Source organism: Anomaloglossus baeobatrachus, chromosome 12 (assembly GCF_048569485.1).
Source record: "Anomaloglossus baeobatrachus isolate aAnoBae1 chromosome 12, aAnoBae1.hap1, whole genome shotgun sequence".
NCBI lineage: Eukaryota > Metazoa > Chordata > Amphibia > Anura > Aromobatidae > Anomaloglossus > Anomaloglossus baeobatrachus.
This window is the reverse complement of record NC_134364.1, coordinates 107,677,289-107,698,468: the sequence shown is the minus strand read 5'-3', so window position 1 is coordinate 107,698,468 and position 21,180 is coordinate 107,677,289. Positions and strand designations below refer to the sequence as shown.

The window sequence follows — 21,180 nt, the reverse complement described above, 5'->3', positions numbered from 1 at the left end:
GAACGGCGACAGCTATAGGCATAGAAGTGGTGTCTAGGTATAGTAAAGTAGCCATGTGCTACGCAATGAAACTACCTATAGCGCCACCTGGTGGAAAACAACGGAGTTGGCATTTTTATCTCGAAACGGAATGAGATAGAGAAAGAAAGTGAATTACAAAGTTGCAGGGCATCATCAATTCAATACGAATCAACACCTTGCATACAGAAATGCTATGATTAGAATGTGTAAAACTCACAAGGCTGCGGACGTGAAGCGATACCTCATGGAGACCTTCCTACAAGTCATTGGCTATGGTGGCTGCGTAGAGTGGCCTCCACGGTCACCTGACCTGACCCCATTGGACTTCTTTCTGTGAGGTCACATCAAACAGCAGGTGTATTGCATAGCGCATGGCTACTTTACTATACCTAGACACCACTTCTATGCCTATAGCTGCCGCCGTTCTCAAGTTAATGGCGGTGGACAGGATATGGGTGGACACACTGTATAAAATACTAACATAATGTGTCCATGAAGGAGGTTTTACTCTTCTATAAATATTCTGTAATTTGCTGCCTGACCTTATAATATAGATACTCAGACCCTTGTACATTTTCTACATATCACTTCAACATATTTCACACTATTTTACAAACATTATTATCACTTATTGTGGTAGCGCTCCCAATCTATATTCCTTGTCAATATGTTTACATGGGAGAAAATAGAAACTCCATACAGATGTTTGACTGAATTAGGATCCCATCACCAAAATAGAATAATACTAATTAGGGAGTGCTTACAAGTGATTACTGACTGAGTGCAGACGAGTGAGTGCAGACGAGTGAGTGCAGACGAGTGAGTGCAGACGAGTGAGTGCAGACCAGTGAGTGCTGACCAGTGAGTGAAGACCCAGTGAGTGAAGACCCAGTGAGTGCTGACCAGTGAGTGCTGACCAGTGAGTGCAGACCAGTGAGTGCAGACCAGTGAGTGCTGACCAGTGAGACACTACACAGTCACTAAGCTTCTAAACCTAATACACATAATAAAACGTGTCCTTATTATGACTGTGTGAATGAGCTGAGATAAATTTACACAATTATCTCTAACATTTGCTGTGACTGAGGAATAAGGGTGACAGAACCCAGGCTTTACTCTACGTAGATGTCCCCTTATTCCTCACATCATCCACACACAATTGACGGCTTCTAGTGATGACATTTATGGATTTTGCTCCTAAGTGATTCTTCTCTCCATATTCTCAGCATTAGATTTTACACAAAAACTTTGTAGCATCTAATCCACATCTCATCTTTGTATTCTAACAGATTAGGTTGTACTAGTCTACCAGACACGGCCTGCACCCAGCTGGCATCTGTAATAAGGAATAACTGGTCCCTGAAGATACTTAGGCTGTCTGATAACCATCTGTTTGGTCCATACTTCAGTGACTTGATGGAGGCTCTGTCCAGTCCAGACTGCAGGATAGAAGAATTACGGTGAGTATAAGAGATGTGTACAAGACGGAGACGTGCGAGTATAAGAGACGTGTACAGGATGGAGACGTGCGAGTATAAGACATGTACAGAATGGAGACGTGCGAGTATAAGAAACGTGTACAGGATGGAGACGTGCGAGTATAAGACATGTACAGGATGGAGACGTGCGAGTATAAGAAACGTGTACAGGATGGAGACGTGCGAGTATAAGAGACGTGTACAGGATGGAGACGTGCGAGTATAAGAGACGTGTACAGGATGGAGACGTGCGAGTATAAGAGACGAGTACAGGATGGAGACGTGCGAGTATAAGAGACGTGTACAGGACGGAGACGTGCGAGTATAAGAGATGTGTACAGGACGGAGACGTGCGAGTATAAGAGACGAGTACAGGACGGAGACGTGCGAGTATAAGAGACGTGTACAGGATGGAGACGTGCGAGTATAATAGACGTGTACAAGACGGAGACGTGCGAGTATAAGAGACGTGTATAGAATGGAGACGTGCGAGTATAAGAGACGTGTACAGGATGGAGACGTGCGAGTATAAGAGACGTGTACAGGATGGAGACGTGCGAGTATAAGAGACGTGTACAAGACGGAGACGTGCGAGTATAAGAGATGTTTACAGGACGGAGACGTATGGGTGTAAGAGACGTGTACAGGACGGAGACATGTGAGTATAAGAGACGTGTACAGGACGGAGACGTGTGAGTATAGGAGACGTGTACAGGACGGAGATGTGCGAGTATAAGAGACGTGTACAGGACGGAGATGTGCGAGTATAAGAGACGTGTGCAGGACGGAGATGTGCGAGTATAAGAGACGTGTGCAGGACGGAGACGTGTGAGTATAAGAGACGTGTACAGGACGGAGACGTGTGAGTATAAGAGACGTGTACAGAACAGAGACGTGTGAGTATAAGAGACGTGGACAGGACAGAGACGTGCGAGTATAAGAGACGTGTACAGGATGGAGACATGTGAGTATAAGAGACGTGTACAGGACGGAGACGTGTGAGTATAGGAGACGTGTACAGGACGGAGACGTGCGAGTATAAGAGACGTGTACAGGACGGAGATGTGCGAGTATAAGAGACGTGTGCAGGACGGAGATGTGCGAGTATAAGAGATGTGTACAGGACGGAGACGTGCGAGTATATGAGACGTGTACAGGATGGAGACGTGCGAGTATAAGAGATATGTACAGGATGGAGATGTGCGAGTATAAGAGACGTGTACAGGATGGAGATGTGTGTGTGTGAGTATAAGAGATATGTACAGGATGGAGACGTGCGAGTATAAGAGACGTGTACAAGACGGAGATGTGCGAGTATAAGAGATATGTACAGGATGGAGATGTGCGAGTATAAGAGACGTGTACAGGATGGAGGCGTGCGAGTATAAGAGATATGTACAGGATGGAGACGTGCGAGTATAAGAGACGAGTACAGGACGGAGACGTGCGCGTATAAGAGATTTGTACAGGACGGAGATGTGTGAGTATAACAGACGTGTACAGGACGGAGATGTGTGAGTATAAGAGACGTGTTCAGGATGGAGACGTGCGAGTATAAGAGACGTGTACAGGATGGAGACGTGCGAGTATAAGAGACGTGTACAAGACGGAGACGTGCGAGTATAAGAGACGTGTACAGAATGGAGATGTGTGAGTATAAGAGATATGTACAGGATGGAGACGTGCGAGTATAAGAGACGTGTACAGGACGGAGACATGTGAGTATAAGAGACGTGTACAGGACGGAGACGTGTGAGTATAGGAGACGTGTACAGGACGGAGACGTGTGAGTATAGGAGACGTGTACAGGACGGAGATGTGCGAGTATAAGAGACGTGTACAGGACGGAGATGTGCGAGTATAAGAGACGTGTGCAGGACGGAGATGTGCGAGTATAAGAGACGTGTGCAGGACGGAGACGTGTGAGTATAAGAGACGTGTACAGGACGGAGACGTGCGAGTATAAGAGACGTGTACAGGACAGAGACGTGCGAGTATAAGAGACGTGGACAGGACAGAGACGTGCGAGTATAAGAGACGTGTACAGGATGGAGACGTGCGAGTATAAGAGACATGTGCCGGACGGAGACGTGCGAGTATAACAGACGTGTACAGGACGGAGATGTGTGAGTATAAAAGACGTGTACAGGATGGAGACATGCGAGTATAAGAGACGTGTACAGGACGGAGACGTGCGAGTATAAGAGATGTGTACAGGATGGAGACGTGCGAGTGTAAGAGACGTGTACAGGATGGAGATGTGTGAGTATAAGAGACGTGTACAGAACAGAGACGTGTGAGTATAAGAGACGTGGACAGGACAGAGACGTGCGAGTATAAGAGACGTGTACAGGACGGAGACGTGTGAGTATAGGAGACGTGTACAGGACGGAGACGTGCGAGTATAAGAGACGTGTACAGGACGGAGATGTGCGAGTATAAGAGACGTGTGCAGGACGGAGATGTGCGAGTATAAGAGATGTGTACAGGACGGAGACGTGCGAGTATATGAGACGTGTGCAGGATGGAGACGTGCGAGTATAAGAGATATGTACAGGATAGAGATGTGCGAGTATAAGAGACGTGTACAGGATGGAGATGTGTGTGTGTGAGTATAAGAGATATGTACAGGATGGAGACGTGCGAGTATAAGAGACGTGTACAAGACGGAGATGTGCGAGTATAAGAGATATGTACAGGATGGAGATGTGCGAGTATAAGAGACGTGTACAGGATGGAGGCGTGCGAGTATAAGAGATATGTACAGGATGGAGACGTGCGAGTATAAGAGACGAGTACAGGACGGAGACGTGCGCGTATAAGAGATTTGTACAGGACGGAGATGTGTGAGTATAAGAGACGTGTACAGGACGGAGATGTGTGAGTATAAGAGACGTGTTCAGGATGGAGACGTGCGAGTATAAGAGACGTGTACAGGATGGAGACGTGCGAGTATAAGAGACGTGTACAAGACGGAGACGTGCGAGTATAAGAGACGTGTACAGAATGGAGATGTGTGAGTATAAGAGACGTGTACAGGATGGAGACGTGCGAGTATAAGAGACGTGTACAGGATGGAGACGTGCGAGTAGAAGAGACGTGTACAGGATGGAGACGTGTGAGTATAAGAGATGTGTACAAGACGGAGACGTGCGAGTATAAGAGACGTGTACAGGATGGAGACGTGCGAGTATAAGAGACGTGTACAAGACGGAGACGTGCGAGTATAAGAGATGTTTACAGGACGGAGACGTATGGGTGTAAGAGACGTGTACAGGACGGAGACATGTGAGTATAAGAGACGTGTACAGGACGGAGACGTGTGAGTATAGGAGACGTGTACAGGACGGAGACGTGTGAGTATAGGAGACGTGTACAGGACGGAGATGTGCGAGTATAAGAGACGTGTACAGGATGGAGACGTGCGAGTATAAGAGACGTGTGCAGGACGGAGATGTGCGAGTATAAGAGACGTGTGCAGGATGGAGACGTTCGAGTATAAGAGACGTGTACAGGAGAGAGACGTGCGAGTATAAAAGACGTGTACAGGATGTAGATGTGTGAGTATAAGAGATGTGTACAAGACGGAGACGTGCGAGTATAAGAGACGTGTACAGGATGGAGACGTGCGAGTATAAGAGACGTGTACAGGACAGAGACGTGCGAGTATAAGACATGTACAGGATGGAGACGTGCGAGTATAAGAGACGTGTACAGGATGGAGACGTGCGAGTATAAGAGACGTGTACAGGATGGAGACGTGCGAGTATAAGAGACGTGTACAGGATGGAGACGTGCGAGTATAAGAGACGAGTACAGGATGGAGACGTGCGAGTATAAGAGACGTGTACAGGATGGAGACGTGCGAGTATAAGAGACGTGTACAGGACGGAGACGTGCGAGTATAAGAGATGTGTACAGGACGGAGACGTGCGAGTATAAGAGACGAGTACAGGACAGAGACGTGCGAGTATAAGAGACGAGTACAGGACGGAGACGTGCGAGTATAAGAGACGTGTACAAGACGGAGACGTGCGAGTATAAGAGACGTGTACAGAATGGAGATGTGTGAGTATAAGAGACATGTACAGGATGGAGACGTGCGAGTATAAGAGACGTGTACAGGATGGAGACGTGCGAGTATAAGAGACGTGTACAGGATGGAGACGTGTGAGTATAAGAGATGTGTACAAGACGGAGACGTGCGAGTATAAGAGACGTGTACAGGATGGAGACGTGCGAGTATAAGAGACGTGTACAAGACGGAGACGTGCGAGTATAAGAGATGTTTACAGGACGGAGACGTATGGGTGTAAGAGACGTGTACAGGACGGAGACGTGTGAGTATAAGAGACGTGTACAGGATGGAGACGTGCGAGTATAAGAGACATGTACAGGATGGAGATGTGCGAGTATAAGAGACGTGTACAGGATGGAGACGTGCAAGTATAAGAGACGTGGACAGGTCAGAGACGTGCGAGTATAAGAGCCGTGTACAGGATGGAGACGTGCAAGTATAAGAGACGTGGACAGGTCAGAGACGTGCGAGTATAAGAGCCGTGTACAGGATGGAGACGTGCGAGTTTAAGAGACGTGTACAGGACGGAGACGTGCGAGTATAAGAGACGTGTACAAGACGGAGACGTGCGAGTATAAGAGATGTGTACAGGACGGAGACGTGCGAGTATATGAGACGTGTACAGGATGGAGACGTGCGAGTATAAGAGATATGTACAGGATGGAGATGTGCGAGTATAAGAGACGTGTACAGGATGGAGATGTGTGTGTGTGAGTATAAGAGATATGTACAGGATGGAGACGTGCGAGTATAAGAGACGTGTACAAGACGGAGATGTGCGAGTATAAGAGACGTGTACAGGATGGAGATGTGTGAGTATAAGAGATATGTACAGGATGGAGACGTGCGAGTATAAGAGATATGTACAGGATGGAGACGTGCGAGTATAAGAGAAGTGTACAGGATGGAGGCGTGCGAGTATAAGAGATATGTACAGGATGGAGACGTGCGAGTATAAGAGACGTGTACAGGATGGAGATATGCGAGTATAAGAGACGAGTACAGGACGGAGACGTGCGAGTATAAGAGATTTGTACAGGACGGAGATGTGTGAGTATAAGAGACGTGTACAGGACGGAGATGTGTGAGTATAAGAGACGTGTACAGGATGGAGACGTGCGAGTATAAGAGACGTGTGCAGGACGGAGATGTGCGAGTATAAGAGACGTGTGCAGGATGGAGACGTTCGAGTATAAGAGACGTGTACAGGAGAGAGACGTGCGAGTATAAAAGACGTGTACAGGATGTAGATGTGTGAGTATAAGAGATGTGTACAAGACGGAGACGTGCGAGTATAAGAGACGTGTACAGGATGGAGACGTGCGAGTATAAGAGACGTGTACAGGACAGAGACGTGCGAGTATAAGACATGTACAGGATGGAGACGTGCGAGTATAAGAGACGTGTACAGGATGGAGACGTGCGAGTATAAGAGACGTGTACAGGATGGAGACGTGCGAGTATAAGAGACGTGTACAGGATGGAGACGTGCGAGTATAAGAGACGAGTACAGGATGGAGACGTGCGAGTATAAGAGACGTGTACAGGATGGAGACGTGCGAGTATAAGAGACGTGTACAGGACGGAGACGTGCGAGTATAAGAGATGTGTACAGGACGGAGACGTGCGAGTATAAGAGACGTGTACAGGACGGAGACGTGCGAGTATAAGAGACGAGTACAGGACAGAGACGTGCGAGTATAAGAGACGTGTACAGGATGGAGACGTGCGAGTATAAGAGACGTGTACAAGACGGAGACGTGCGAGTATAAGAGACGTGTACAGAATGGAGACGTGTGAGTATAAGAGATATGTACAGGATGGAGACGTGCGAGTATAAGAGACGTGTACAGGATGGAGACGTGCGAGTATAAGAGACGTGTACAGGATGGAGACGTGTGAGTATAAGAGATGTGTACAAGACGGAGACGTGCGAGTATAAGAGACGTGTACAGGATGGAGACGTGCGAGTATAAGAGACGTGTACAAGACGGAGACGTGCGAGTATAAGAGATGTTTACAGGACGGAGACGTATGGGTGTAAGAGACGTGTACAGGACGGAGACGTGTGAGTATAAGAGACGTGTACAGGATGGAGACGTGCGAGTATAAGAGACATGTACAGGATGGAGATGTGCGAGTATAAGAGACGTGTACAGGATGGAGACGTGCAAGTATAAGAGACGTGGACAGGTCAGAGACGTGCGAGTATAAGAGCCGTGTACAGGATGGAGACGTGCGAGTTTAAGAGACGTGTACAGGACGGAGACGTGCGAGTATAAGAGATGTGTACAAGACGGAGACGTGCGAGTATAAGAGATGTGTACAGGACGGAGACGTGCGAGTATATGAGACGTGTACAGGATGGAGACGTGCGAGTATAAGAGATATGTACAGGATGGAGATGTGCGAGTATAAGAGACGTGTACAGGATGGAGATGTGTGTGTGTGAGTATAAGAGATATGTACAGGATGGAGACGTGCGAGTATAAGAGACGTGTACAAGACGGAGATGTGCGAGTATAAGAGACGTGTACAGGATGGAGATGTGTGAGTATAAGAGATATGTACAGGATGGAGACGTGCGAGTATAAGAGATATGTACAGGATGGAGACGTGCGAGTATAAGAGACGTGTACAGGATGGAGGCGTGCGAGTATAAGAGATATGTACAGGATGGAGACGTGCGAGTATAAGAGACGTGTACAGGATGGAGATATGCGAGTATAAGAGACGAGTACAGGACGGAGACGTGCGAGTATAAGAGATTTGTACAGGACGGAGATGTGTGAGTATAAGAGACGTGTACAGGACGGAGATGTGTGAGTATAAGAGACGTGTACAGGATGGAGACGTGCGAGTATAAGAGACGTGTGCAGGACGGAGATGTGCGAGTATAAGAGACGTGTGCAGGATGGAGACGTTCGAGTATAAGAGACGTGTACAGGAGAGAGACGTGCGAGTATAAAAGACGTGTACAGGATGTAGATGTGTGAGTATAAGAGATGTGTACAAGACGGAGACGTGCGAGTATAAGAGACGTGTACAGGATGGAGACGTGCGAGTATAAGAGACGTGTACAGGACAGAGACGTGCGAGTATAAGACATGTACAGGATGGAGACGTGCGAGTATAAGAGACGTGTACAGGATGGAGACGTGCGAGTATAAGAGACGTGTACAGGATGGAGACGTGCGAGTATAAGAGACGTGTACAGGATGGAGACGTGCGAGTATAAGAGACGAGTACAGGATGGAGACGTGCGAGTATAAGAGACGTGTACAGGATGGAGACGTGCGAGTATAAGAGACGTGTACAGGACGGAGACGTGCGAGTATAAGAGATGTGTACAGGACGGAGACGTGCGAGTATAAGAGACGAGTACAGGACAGAGACGTGCGAGTATAAGAGACGTGTACAGGATGGAGACGTGCGAGTATAAGAGACGTGTACAAGACGGAGACGTGCGAGTATAAGAGACGTGTACAGAATGGAGACGTGCGAGTATAAGAGACGTGTACAGGATGGAGACGTGCGAGTATAAGAGACGTGTACAGGATGGAGACGTGTGAGTATAAGAGATGTGTATAAGACGGAGACGTGCGAGTATAAGAGACGAGTACAGGATGGAGACGTGCGAGTATAAGAGACGTGTACAAGACGGAGACGTGCGAGTATAAGAGATGTTTACAGGACGGAGACGTATGGGTGTAAGAGACGTGTACAGGACGGAGACATGTGAGTATAAGAGACGTGTACAGGACGGAGACGTGTGAGTATAGGAGACGTGTACAGGACGGAGACGTGTGAGTATAGGAGACGTGTACAGGACGGAGATGTGCGAGTATAAGAGGCGTGTACAGGACGGAGATGTGCGAGTATAAGAGACGTGTGCAGGACGGAGACGTGTGAGTATAAGAGACGTGTACAGGACGGAGATGTGTGAGTATAAGAGACGTGTGCAGGACGGAGATGTGCGAGTATAAGAGACGTGTGCAGGACGGAGACGTGTGAGTATAAGAGACGTGTACAGGACGGAGACGTGCGAGTATAAGAGACGTTTACAGGACAGAGACGTGCGAGTATAAGAGACGTTTACAGGACAGAGACGTGCGAGTATAAGAGACGTGGACAGGACAGAGACGTGCGAGTATAAGAGACGTGTACAGGATGGAGACGTGCGAGTATAAGAGACATGTGCAGGACGGAGATGTGCGAGTATAAGAGACGTGTACAGGACGGAGACGTGCGAGTATAAGAGACGTGGACAGGTCAGAGACGTGCGAGTATAAGAGCCGTGTACAGGATGGAGACGTGCGAGTATAAGAGACGTGTACAGGACGGAGACGTGCGAGTATAAGAGACGTGGACAGGACAGAGACGTGCGAGTATAAGAGACGTGGACAGGATGGAGACGTGCGAGTATAAGAGACGTGTACAGGATGGAGATGTGTGAGTATAAGAGACGTGTACAAGACGGAGACGTGCGAGTATAAGAGACGTGTACAGGATGGAGACGTGCGAGTATAAGAGACGTGTACAAGACGGAGACGTGCGAGTATAAGAGATGTTTACAGGACGGAGACGTATGGGTGTAAGAGACGTGTACAGGACGGAGACATGTGACTATAAGAGACGTGTACAGGACGGAGACGTGTGAGTATAGGAGACGTGTACAGGACGGAGACGTGTGAGTATAGGAGACGTGTACAGGACGGAGATGTGCGAGTATAAGAGACGTGTACAGGACGGAGATGTGCGAGTATAAGAGACGTGTGCAGGACGGAGATGTGCGAGTATAAGAGACGTGTGCAGGATGGAGACGTTCGAGTATAAGAGACGTGTACAGGAGAGAGACGTGTGAGTATAAGAGACGTGTACAGGATGTAGATGTGTGAGTATAAGAGATGTGTACAAGACGGAGACGTGCGAGTATAAGAGACGTGTACAGGATGGAGACGTGCGAGTATAAGAGACGTGTACAGGACAGAGACGTGCGAGTATAAGACATGTACAGGATGGAGACGTGCGAGTATAAGAGACGTGTACAGGATGGAGACGTGCGAGTATAAGAGACGTGTACAGGATGGAGACGTGCGAGTATAAGAGACGTGTACAGGATGGAGACGTGCGAGTATAAGAGACGAGTACAGGATGGAGACGTGCGAGTATAAGAGACGTGTACAGGATGGAGACGTGCGAGTATAAGAGACGTGTACAGGACGGAGACGTGCGAGTATAAGAGATGTGTACAGGACGGAGACGTGCGAGTATAAGAGTCGAGTACAGGACGGAGACGTGCGAGTATAAGAGACGTGTACAGGATGGAGACGTGCGAGTATAAGAGACGTGTACAGGATGGAGATGTGTGAGTATAAGAGATATGTACAGGATGGAGACGTGCGAGTATAAGAGACGTGTACAGGATGGAGACGTGCGAGTATAAGAGACGTGTACAGGATGGAGACGTGTGAGTATAAGAGATGTGTACAAGACGGAGACGTGCGAGTATAAGAGACGTGTACAGGATGGAGACGTGCGAGTATAAGAGACGTGTACAAGACGGAGACGTGCGAGTATAAGAGATGTTTACAGGACGGAGACGTATGGGTGTAAGAGACGTGTACAGGACGGAGACATGTGAGTATAAGAGACGTGTACAGGACGGAGACGTGTGAGTATAGGAGACGTGTACAGGACGGAGACGTGTGAGTATAGGAGACGTGTACAGGACGGAGATGTGCGAGTATAAGAGACGTGTACAGGACGGAGATGTGCGAGTATAAGAGACGTGTGCAGGACGGAGATGTGCGAGTATAAGAGACGTGTGCAGGACGGAGACGTGTGAGTATAAGAGACGTGTACAGGACGGAGACGTGCGAGTATAAGAGACGTGTACAGGACAGAGACGTGCGAGTATAAGAGACGTGGACAGGACGGAGACGTATGGGTGTAAGAGACGTGTACAGGACGGAGACGTGTGAGTATAGGAGACTTGTACAGGACGGAGACGTGTGAGTATAGGAGATGTGTACAGGACGGAGATGTGCGAGTATAAGAGACGTGTACAGGACGGAGATGAGCGAGTATAAGAGACGTTTGCAGGACGGAGACGTGTGAGTATAAGAGACGTGTACATGACGGAGATGTGCGAGTATAAGAGACGTGTACAGGATGGAGACGTGCGAGTATAAGAGACGTGTACAGGATGGAGACATGCGAGTATAAGAGACGTGTACAGGACGGAGACGTGCTAGTATAAGAGACGAGTACAGGACGGAGACGTGCGCGTATAAGAGACGTGTACAGGACGGAGACGTGCGAGTATAAGAGACGTGTACAGGACGGAGATGTGCGAGTATAAGAGACGTGTAAAGGATGGAGATGTGTGAGTATAAGAGACGTGGACAGGACAGAGACGTGCGAGTATAAGAGACGTGTACAAGACGGAGACGTGCGAGTATAAGAGATGTGTACAGGATGGAGATGTGTGAGTATAAGAGACGTGGACAGGACGGAGACGTGCGAGTATAAGAGACGTGTACAGGATGGAGATGTGCGAGTATAAGAGACGTGTACAGGATGGAGACATGCGAGTATAAGAGACGTGTACAGGATGGAGACATGCGAGTATAAGAGACGTGTACAGGATGGAGACATGCGAGTATAAGAGACGTGTACAGGATGGAGACGTGCGAGTATAAGAGACGTGTACAGGATGGAGACGTGCGAGTATAAGAGACGTGTACAGGATGGAGACGTGCGAGTATAAGAGACGTGTACAGGATGGAGATGTGCGAGTATAAGAGACGTGTACAGGATGGAGACGTGCGAGTATGAGACGTGTACAGGACAGAGACGTGCGAGTATAAGAGACGAGTACAGGATGGAGACGTGCGAGTATAAGAGATGTGTACAGGATGGAGACATGCGAGTATAAGAGATATGTACAGGATGGAGATGTGCGAGTATAAGAGACGTGTACAGGATGGAGACATGCGAGTATAAGAGACGTGTACAGGGTGGAGACGTGCGAGTATAAGAAACATGTACAGGATGGAGATGTGCGAGTATAAGAGGCGTGTACAGGACGGAGACGTGCAAGTATAAGAAACGTGTACAGGATGGAGATGTGTGAGTATATGAGACGTGTACAGGACGGAGACGTGCAAGTTTAAGAAACGTGTACAGGATGGAGATGTGCGAGTATAAGAGACGTGTACAGGATGGAAACGTGCGAGTATGAGACGTGTACAGGATGGAGATGTGTGAGTATAAGAGACGTGTACAGGATGGAGACATGCGAGTATAAGAGACATGTACAGGGTGGAGACGTGCGAGTATAAGAGATGTGTACAGGACGGAGATGTGCTAGTATAAGAGACGTGTACAGGATGGAGACGTGCGAGTATAAGAGACGTGTACAGGACGGAGATGTGTGAGTATAAGAGACGTGTACAGGATGGAGATGTGTGAGTATAACAGACGTGTAGTGGACGGAGATGTGTGAGTATAAGTGACGTGCGAGTATAAGAGACGTGTACAGGATGGAGACGTGCGAGTATGAGACGTGTACAGGATGGAGATGTGTAAGTATAAGAGACGTGTAAAGGATGGAGATGTGTGAGTATAAGAGACGTGTACAGGATGGAGACATGCGAGTATAAGAGACATGTACAGGGTGGAGACGTGCGAGTATAAGGGATGTGTACAGGATGGAGATGTGCTAGTATAAGAGACGTGTACAGGACGGAGACGTGCGAGTATAAGAGACGTGTACAGGATGGAGATGTGCGAGTATAAGAGACGTGTACAGGACGGAGATGTGTGAGTATAAGAGACGTGTACAGGACGGAGACATGCGAGTATAAGAGACGTGTACAGGTCGGAGATGTGCGAGTATAAGAGACATGTGCAGGACGGAGACGTGCGAGTAAAAAAGACGTGTGCAGGACGGAGATGTGCGAGTATAAGAGACGTGTGCAGGACGGAGATGTGCGAGTATAAGAGACGTGTACAGGATGGAGATGTGTGAGTATAAGAGATGTGTACAGGATGGAGACGTGCGAGTATAAGAGATTTGTGCAGGACGGAGATGTGCGAGTATAAGAGACGTGTGCAGGACGGAGACGTGTGAGTATAAGAGACGTGGACAGGACAGAGACGTGCGAGTATAATAGACGTATACAGGACGGAGATGTGCGAGTATAAGAGACGTGGACAGGACAGAGACGTGCGAGTATAAGAGACGTGTACAGGACGGAGACGTGCGAGTATATGAGACGTGTACAGGACGGAGATGTGCGAGTATAAGAGACGTGTACAGGACGGAGACGTGTGAGTATAGGAGACGTGTACAGGACGGAGACGTGTGAGTATAAGAGACGTGGACAGGACAGAGACGTGCGAGTATAAGAGAGGTGTACAGGACGGATACGTGCGAGTATAAGAGACGTGTACAAGATGGAGACGTGCGAGTATAAGAGATGTGTACAGGACGGAGACGTGCGAATATAAGAGACGTGTACAGGATGGAGACGTGCGAGTATAAGAGACATGTACAGGATGGAGACGTGCGAGTATAAGAGACGTGTACAGGATGGAGACGTGCTAGTATAAGAGACGTGTACAAGACGGAAACGTACGAGTATAAGAGACGTGTACAAGACGGAGACGTGCGAGTATAAGAGATGTGTACAGGACGGAGACATGCGAGTATAAGAGACGTGTACAGGATGGAGACATGCGAGTATAAGAGACGTGTACAGGATGGAGACATGCGAGTATAAGAAACGTGTACAGGACAGAGATGTGTGAGTATAAGAGACGTGTACAGGATGGAGACATGTGAGTATAAGAGACGTGTACAGGATGGAGACGTGCGAGTATAAGAGATGTGTACAGGACGGAGATGTGCTAGTATAAGAGACGTGTACAGGATGAACACGTGCGAGTATAAGAGATGTGTACAGGACGGAGACGTGCTAGTATAAGAGACGAGTACAGGACGGAGATGTGTGAGTATAAGAGATATGTACAGGATGGAGATGTGCGAGTATAAGAGACGTGTACAGGATGGAGACGTGCGAGTATAAGAGACGTGTACAGGATGGAGACATGCGAGTATAAGAGACGTGTACAGGACAGAGATGTGTGAGTATAAGAGACGTGTACAGGATGGAGATGTGTGAGTATAAGAGACGTGTACAGGATGGAGACGTGCGAGTATAAGAGATGTGTACAGGACGGAGACGTGCTAGTATAAGAGACGAGTACAGGACGGAGAAGTGCGAGTATAAGAGACGTGTACAGGACGGAGACGTGCGAGTATAAGAGACGTGTACAGGACGGAGATGTGCGAGTATAAGAGACGTGTACAGGACGGAGACGTGTGAGTATAAGAGACGTGTACAGGATGGAGATGTGTGAGTATAAGAGACGTGGACAGGACAGAGACGTGCGAGTATAAGAGACGTGTACAGGACAGAGACGTGCGAGTATAAGAGATGTGTACAGGATGGAGACGTGCGAGTATAAGAGACATGTACAGGATGGAAACGTGCGAGTATAAGAGACATGTGCAGGACGGAGATGTGCGAGTATAAGAGACGTGTACAGGACGGAGATGTGCGAGTATAAGAGACGTGTGCAGGACGGAGACGTGTGAGTATAAAAGACGTGTACAGGACGGAGACGTGCGAGTATAAGAGACGTGTACAGGACAGAGACGTGCGAGTATAAGAGACATGGACAGGACAGAGACGTGCGAGTATAAGAGACGTGTACAGGACAGAGACGTGCGAGTATAAGAGACGTGTACAGGATGGAGACGTGCGAGTATAAGAGACATGTACAGGATGGAAACGTGCGAGTATAAGAGACATGTGCAGGACGGAGATGTGCGAGTATAAGAGACGTGTACAGGACGGAGACGTGCGAGTATAAGAGACGTGGACAGGTCAGAGACGTGCGAGTATAAGAGCCGTGTACAGGATGGAGACGTGCGAGTATAAGAGACGTGTACAATACGGAGACGTGCGAGTATAAGGGATGTGTACAAGACGGAGACGTGCGAGTATAAGGGATGTGTACAGGACGGAGACGTGCGAGTATAAGAGACGTGTACAAGACGGAGACGTGCGAGTATAAGGGATGTGTACAGGACGGAGACGTGCGAGTATAAGAGACGTGTACAGGATGGAGATGTGTGAGTATAAGAGACGTGTACAAGATGGAGATGTGCGAGTATAAGAGACATGTGCAGGACGGAGACTTGTGAGGATAAGAGTCGTGTACAGGACGGAGACGTGCGAGTATAAGAGACGTGTACAGGACAGAGACGTGCGAGTATAAGAGACGTGGACAGGACAGAGACGTGCGAGTATAAGAGACGTGTACAGGATGGAGACGTGCGAGTATAAGAGACATGTGCAGGACGGAGATGTGCGAGTATAAGAGACGTGTACAGGACGGAGACGTGCGAGTATAAGAGACGTGTGCAGGACGGAGATGTGCGAGTATAAGAGACGTGTGCAGGACGGAGACGTGTGAGTATAAAAGACGTGTACAGGACGGAGACGTGCGAGTATAAGAGACGTGTACAGGACAGAGACGTGCGAGTATAAGAGACGTGGACAGGACAGAGACGTGCGAGTATAAGAGACGTGTACAGGACAGAGACGTGCGAGTATAAGAGACGTGTACAGGATGGAGACGTGCGAGTATAAGAGACATGTACAGGATGGAAACGTGCGAGTATAAGAGACATGTGCAGGACGGAGATGTGCGAGTATAAGAGACGTGTACAGGATGGAGACGTGCGAGTATAAGAGACGTGGACAGGTCAGAGACGTGCGAGTATAAGAGCCGTGTACAGGATGGAGACGTGCGAGTATAAGAGACGTGTACAGGACGGAGACGTGCGAGTATAAGAGACGTGTACAAGACGGAGACGTGCGAGTATAAGGGATGTGTACAGGACGGAGACGTGCGAGTATATGAGACGTGTACAGGATGGAGACGTGCGAGTATAAGAGACGTGTACAGGATGGAGATGTGTGAGTATAAGAGACGTGTACAAGATGGAGATGTGCGAGTATAAGAGACATGTGCAGGACGGAGATGTGCGAGTATAAGAGACGTGTGCAGGACGGAGATGTGCGAGTATAAGAGACGTGTACAGGATGGAGACGTGTGAGTATAAGAGACGTGTGCAGGACGGAGACGTGTGAGGATAAGAGTCGTGTACAGGACGGAGACGTGCGAGTATAAGAGACGTGTACAGGACAGAGACGTGCGAGATTAAGAGACGTGTACAGGATGGAGACGTGCGAGTATAAGAGACATGTGCAGGACGGAGATGTGCGAGTATAAGAGACGTGTACAAGACGGAGACGTGCGAGTATAAGAGACGTGTACAGGATGGAGATGTGTGAGTATAAGAGACGTGTACAAGATGGAGATGTGCGAGTATAAGAGACATGTGCAGGACGGAGATGTGCGAGTATAAGAGACGTGTGCAGGACGGAGATGTGCGAGTATAAGAGACGTGTGCAGGACGGAGACGTGTGAGGATAAGAGTCGTGTACAGGACGGAGACGTGCGAGTATAAGAGACGTGTACAGGACAGAGACGTGCGAGTGTAAGAGACGTGTACAGGATGGAGACGTGCGAGTATAAGAGACATGTGCAGGACGGAGATGTGCGAGTATAAGAGACGTGTACAGGACGGAGACGTGCGAGTATAAGAGACGTGGACAGGTCAGAGACGTGCGAGTATAAGAGACGTGTACAGGACGGAGACGTACGAGTATAAGAGACGTGGACAGGTCAGAGACGTGTGAGTATAAGAGACGTGTACAGGACGGAGACGTACGAGTATAAGAGACGTGGACAGGTCAGAGACGTGCGAGTATAAGAGACGTGTACAGGATGGCGACGTGCGAGTATAAGAGACGTGTACAGGATGGAGATGTGCGAGTATAAGAGACGTGTACAAGACGGAGACGTGCGAGTATAAGAGATGTGTACAGGACGGAGACGTGCGAGTATAAGAGACGTGTACAGGATGGAGACGTGCGAGTATAAGAGATATGTACAGGATGGAGACGTGCGAGTATAAGAGACGTGTACAGGACGGAGACGTGCGAGTATAAGAGACGTGTAGTGGACCGAGATGTGTGAATATAAGAGATGTGTACAGGATGGAGATGTGCGAGTATAAGAGACGTGTACAAGACGGAGACGTGCGAGTATAAGAGATGTGTACAGGACGGAGACGTGCGAGTATAAGAGATATGTACAGGATGGAGACGTGCGAGTATAAGAGACGTGTACAGGATGGAGATGTGTGAGTATAAGAGACTTGTACAGGATGGAGATGTGCTAGTATAAGAGACGTGTACAGGACGGAGACGTGCGAGCATGAGACGTGTACAGGAAAGAGACGTGTGAGTATAAGAGAATTGTACAGGACGGAGACGTGCGAGTATAAAATACGTGAACAGGATGGAGACGTGCGAGTATAAGAAACGTGTACAGGATGGAGATGTGTGAGTATATGAGACGTGTACAGGACGGAGCCGTGCAAGTATAAGAGACGTGTACAGGATGGAGATGTGTGAGTATAAGAGACGTGTACAGGATGGAGATGTGTGAGTATAAGAGACGTGTACAGGATGGAGATGTGCGAGTATAAGAGACGTGTACAGGACAGAGACATGCGAGTATAAGAGACGTGTACAGGATAGAGATGTGTGAATATAAGAGACGTGTACAGGATGGAGATGTGCGAGTATAAGAGACGTGTACAGGATAGAGATGTGTGAATATAAGAGACGTGTACAGGATGGAGATGTGCGAGTATAAGAGACGTGTACAGGACAGAGACATGCGAGTATAAGAGACGTGTACAGGATGGAGATGTGCGAGTATAAGAGACGTGTACAGGATGGAGATGAGCGAGTATAAGATACGTGTACAGGACGGAGAAGTACGAGTATAAGAGACGTGTACAGGATGGAGACGTGCGAGTATAAGAGACGTGTACAGGATAGAGATGTGTGAATATAAGAGACGTGTACAGGATGGAGATGTGCGAGTATAAGAGACGTGTACAGGACAGAGACATGCGAGTATAAGAGACGTGTACAGGATGGAGATGTGCGAGTATAAGAGACGTGTACAGGACAGAGACATGCGAGTATAAGAGACGTGTACAGGATGGAGATGTGCGAGTATAAGAGACGTGTACAGGGTGGAGACGTGCGAGTATAAGAGACGTGTACAGGAAGGAGATGAGCGAGTATAAGATACGTGTACAGGACGGAGAAGTACGAGTATAAGAGACGTGTACAAAACGGAGACGTGCGAGTATAAAGGCCCTGTCACACACAGATAAATCTGCGGCAGATCTGTGGTTGCAGTGAAATTGTGGACAATCAGTGCCAGGTTTGTGGCTGTGTACAAATGGAACAATATGTCCATGATTTTACTGCAACCACCGATCTGCCGCAGATTTGTCTCTGTGTGTGACGGGGCCTTTAGAGATGTGTACAGGACGGAGACGTGCGAGTATAAGAGACTTGTACAGGATGGAGACGTGCGAGTATAAGAGACGTGTACAGGATGGAGATGTGCGAGTATAAGAGACGTGTACAAGATGGAGATGTGTGAGTATAAGAGATGTGTACAGGACGGAGACGTGCGAGTATAAGAGACGTGTACAGGATGGAGACGTGCGAGTATAAGAGACGTGTACAGGACGGAGACGTGTGAGTATAAGAGACGTGTACAGGACGGAGACATGCGAGTATAAGAGACGTGTACAGGACAGAGACGTGCGAGTATAAGAGACGTGGACAGGACAGAGACGTGCGAGTATAAGAGACGTGTACAGGACAGAGACGTGCGAGTATAAGAGACGTGTACAGGATGGAGACGTGCGAGTATAAGAGACATGTACAGGATGGAAACGTGCGAGTATAAGAGACATGTGCAGGACGGAGATGTGCGAGTATAAGAGACGTGTACAGGACGGAGACGTGCGAGTATAAGAGACGTGGACAGGTCAGAGACGTGCGAGTATAAGAGCCGTGTACAGGATGGAGACGTGCGAGTATAAGAGACGTGTACAGGACGGAGACGTGCGAGTATAAGAGACGTGTACAAGACGGAGACGTGCGAGTATAAGGGATGTGTACAGGACGGAGACGTGCGAGTATATGAGACGTGTACAGGATGGAGACGTGCGAGTATAAGAGACGTGTACAGGATGGAGATGTGTGAGTATAAGAGACGTGTACAAGATGGAGATGTGCGAGTATAAGAGACATGTGCAGGACGGAGATGTGCGAGTATAAGAGACGTGTGCAGGACGGAGATGTGCGAGTATAAGAGACGTGTACAGGATGGAGACGTGTGAGTATAAGAGACGTGTGCAGGACGGAGACGTGTGAGGATAAGAGTCGTGTACAGGACGAGACGTGCGAGTATAAGAGACGTGTACAGGACAGAGACGTGCGAGTGTAAGAGACGTGTACAGGATGGAGACGTGCGAGAATAAGAGACATGTGCAGGACGGAGATGTGCGAGTATAAGAGACGTGTACAAGACGGAGACGTGCGAGTATAAGAGACGTGTACAGGATGGAGATGTGTGAGTATAAGAGACGTGTACAAGATGGAGATGTGCGAGTATAAGAGACATGTGCAGGACGGAGATGTGCGAGTATAAGAGACGTGTGCAGGACGGAGATGTGCGAGTATAAGAGACGTGTGCAGGACAGAGACGTGTGAGGATAAGAGTCGTGTACAGGACGGAGACGTGCGAGTATAAGAGACGTGTACAGGACAGAGACGTGCGAGTGTAAGAGACGTGTACAGGATGGAGACGTGCGAGTATAAGAGACATGTGCAGGACGGAGATGTGCGAGTATAAGAGACGTGTACAGGACGGAGACGTGCGAGTATAAGAGACGTGGACAGGTCAGAGACGTGCGAGTATAAGAGACGTGTACAGGACGGAGACGTACGAGTATAAGAGACGTGGACAGGTCAGAGACGTGCGAGTATAAGAGACGTGTACAGGATGGCGACGTGCGAGTATAAGAGACGTGTACAGGATGGAGATGTGCGAGTATAAGAGACGTGTACAAGACGGAGACGTGCGAGTATAAGAGATGTGTACAGGACGGAGACGTGCGAGTATAAGAGACGTGTACAGGATGGAGACGTGCGAGTATAAGAGATATGTACAGGATGGAGACGTGCGAGTATAAGAGACGTGTACAGGACGGAGACGTGCGAGTATAAGAGACGTGTAGTGGACCGAGATGTGTGAATATAAGAGATGTGTACAGGATGGAGACGTGCGAGTATAAGAGACGTGTACAGGATGGAGATGTGCTAGTATAAGAGACGTGTACAGGACGGAGACGTGCGAGCATGAGACGTGTACAGGAAAGAGACGTGTGAGTATAAAATACGTTAACAGGATGGAGACGTGCGAGTATAAGAAACGTGTACAGGATGGAGATGTGTGAGTATATGAGACGTGTACAGGACGGAGCCGTGCAAGTATAAGAGACGTGTACAGGATGGAGAT

The 21,180-nt window shown here is 48.4% G+C and overlaps 1 protein-coding gene across 1 annotated transcript in view; it reads left to right on the top strand.

The window, feature by feature from the left end:
- The window catches only part of LOC142257999 (NACHT, LRR and PYD domains-containing protein 12-like), a 429,738-nt gene that overhangs the window by 314,294 nt on the left and 94,264 nt on the right, over positions 1-21,180 (top strand). Inside the window, exon 10 of the mRNA XM_075330377.1 lies at positions 1,311-1,481. Coding sequence (XP_075186492.1) covers positions 1,311-1,481 — 171 coding nt within the window. The remainder of the gene's footprint in view (positions 1-1,310; positions 1,482-21,180) is intronic.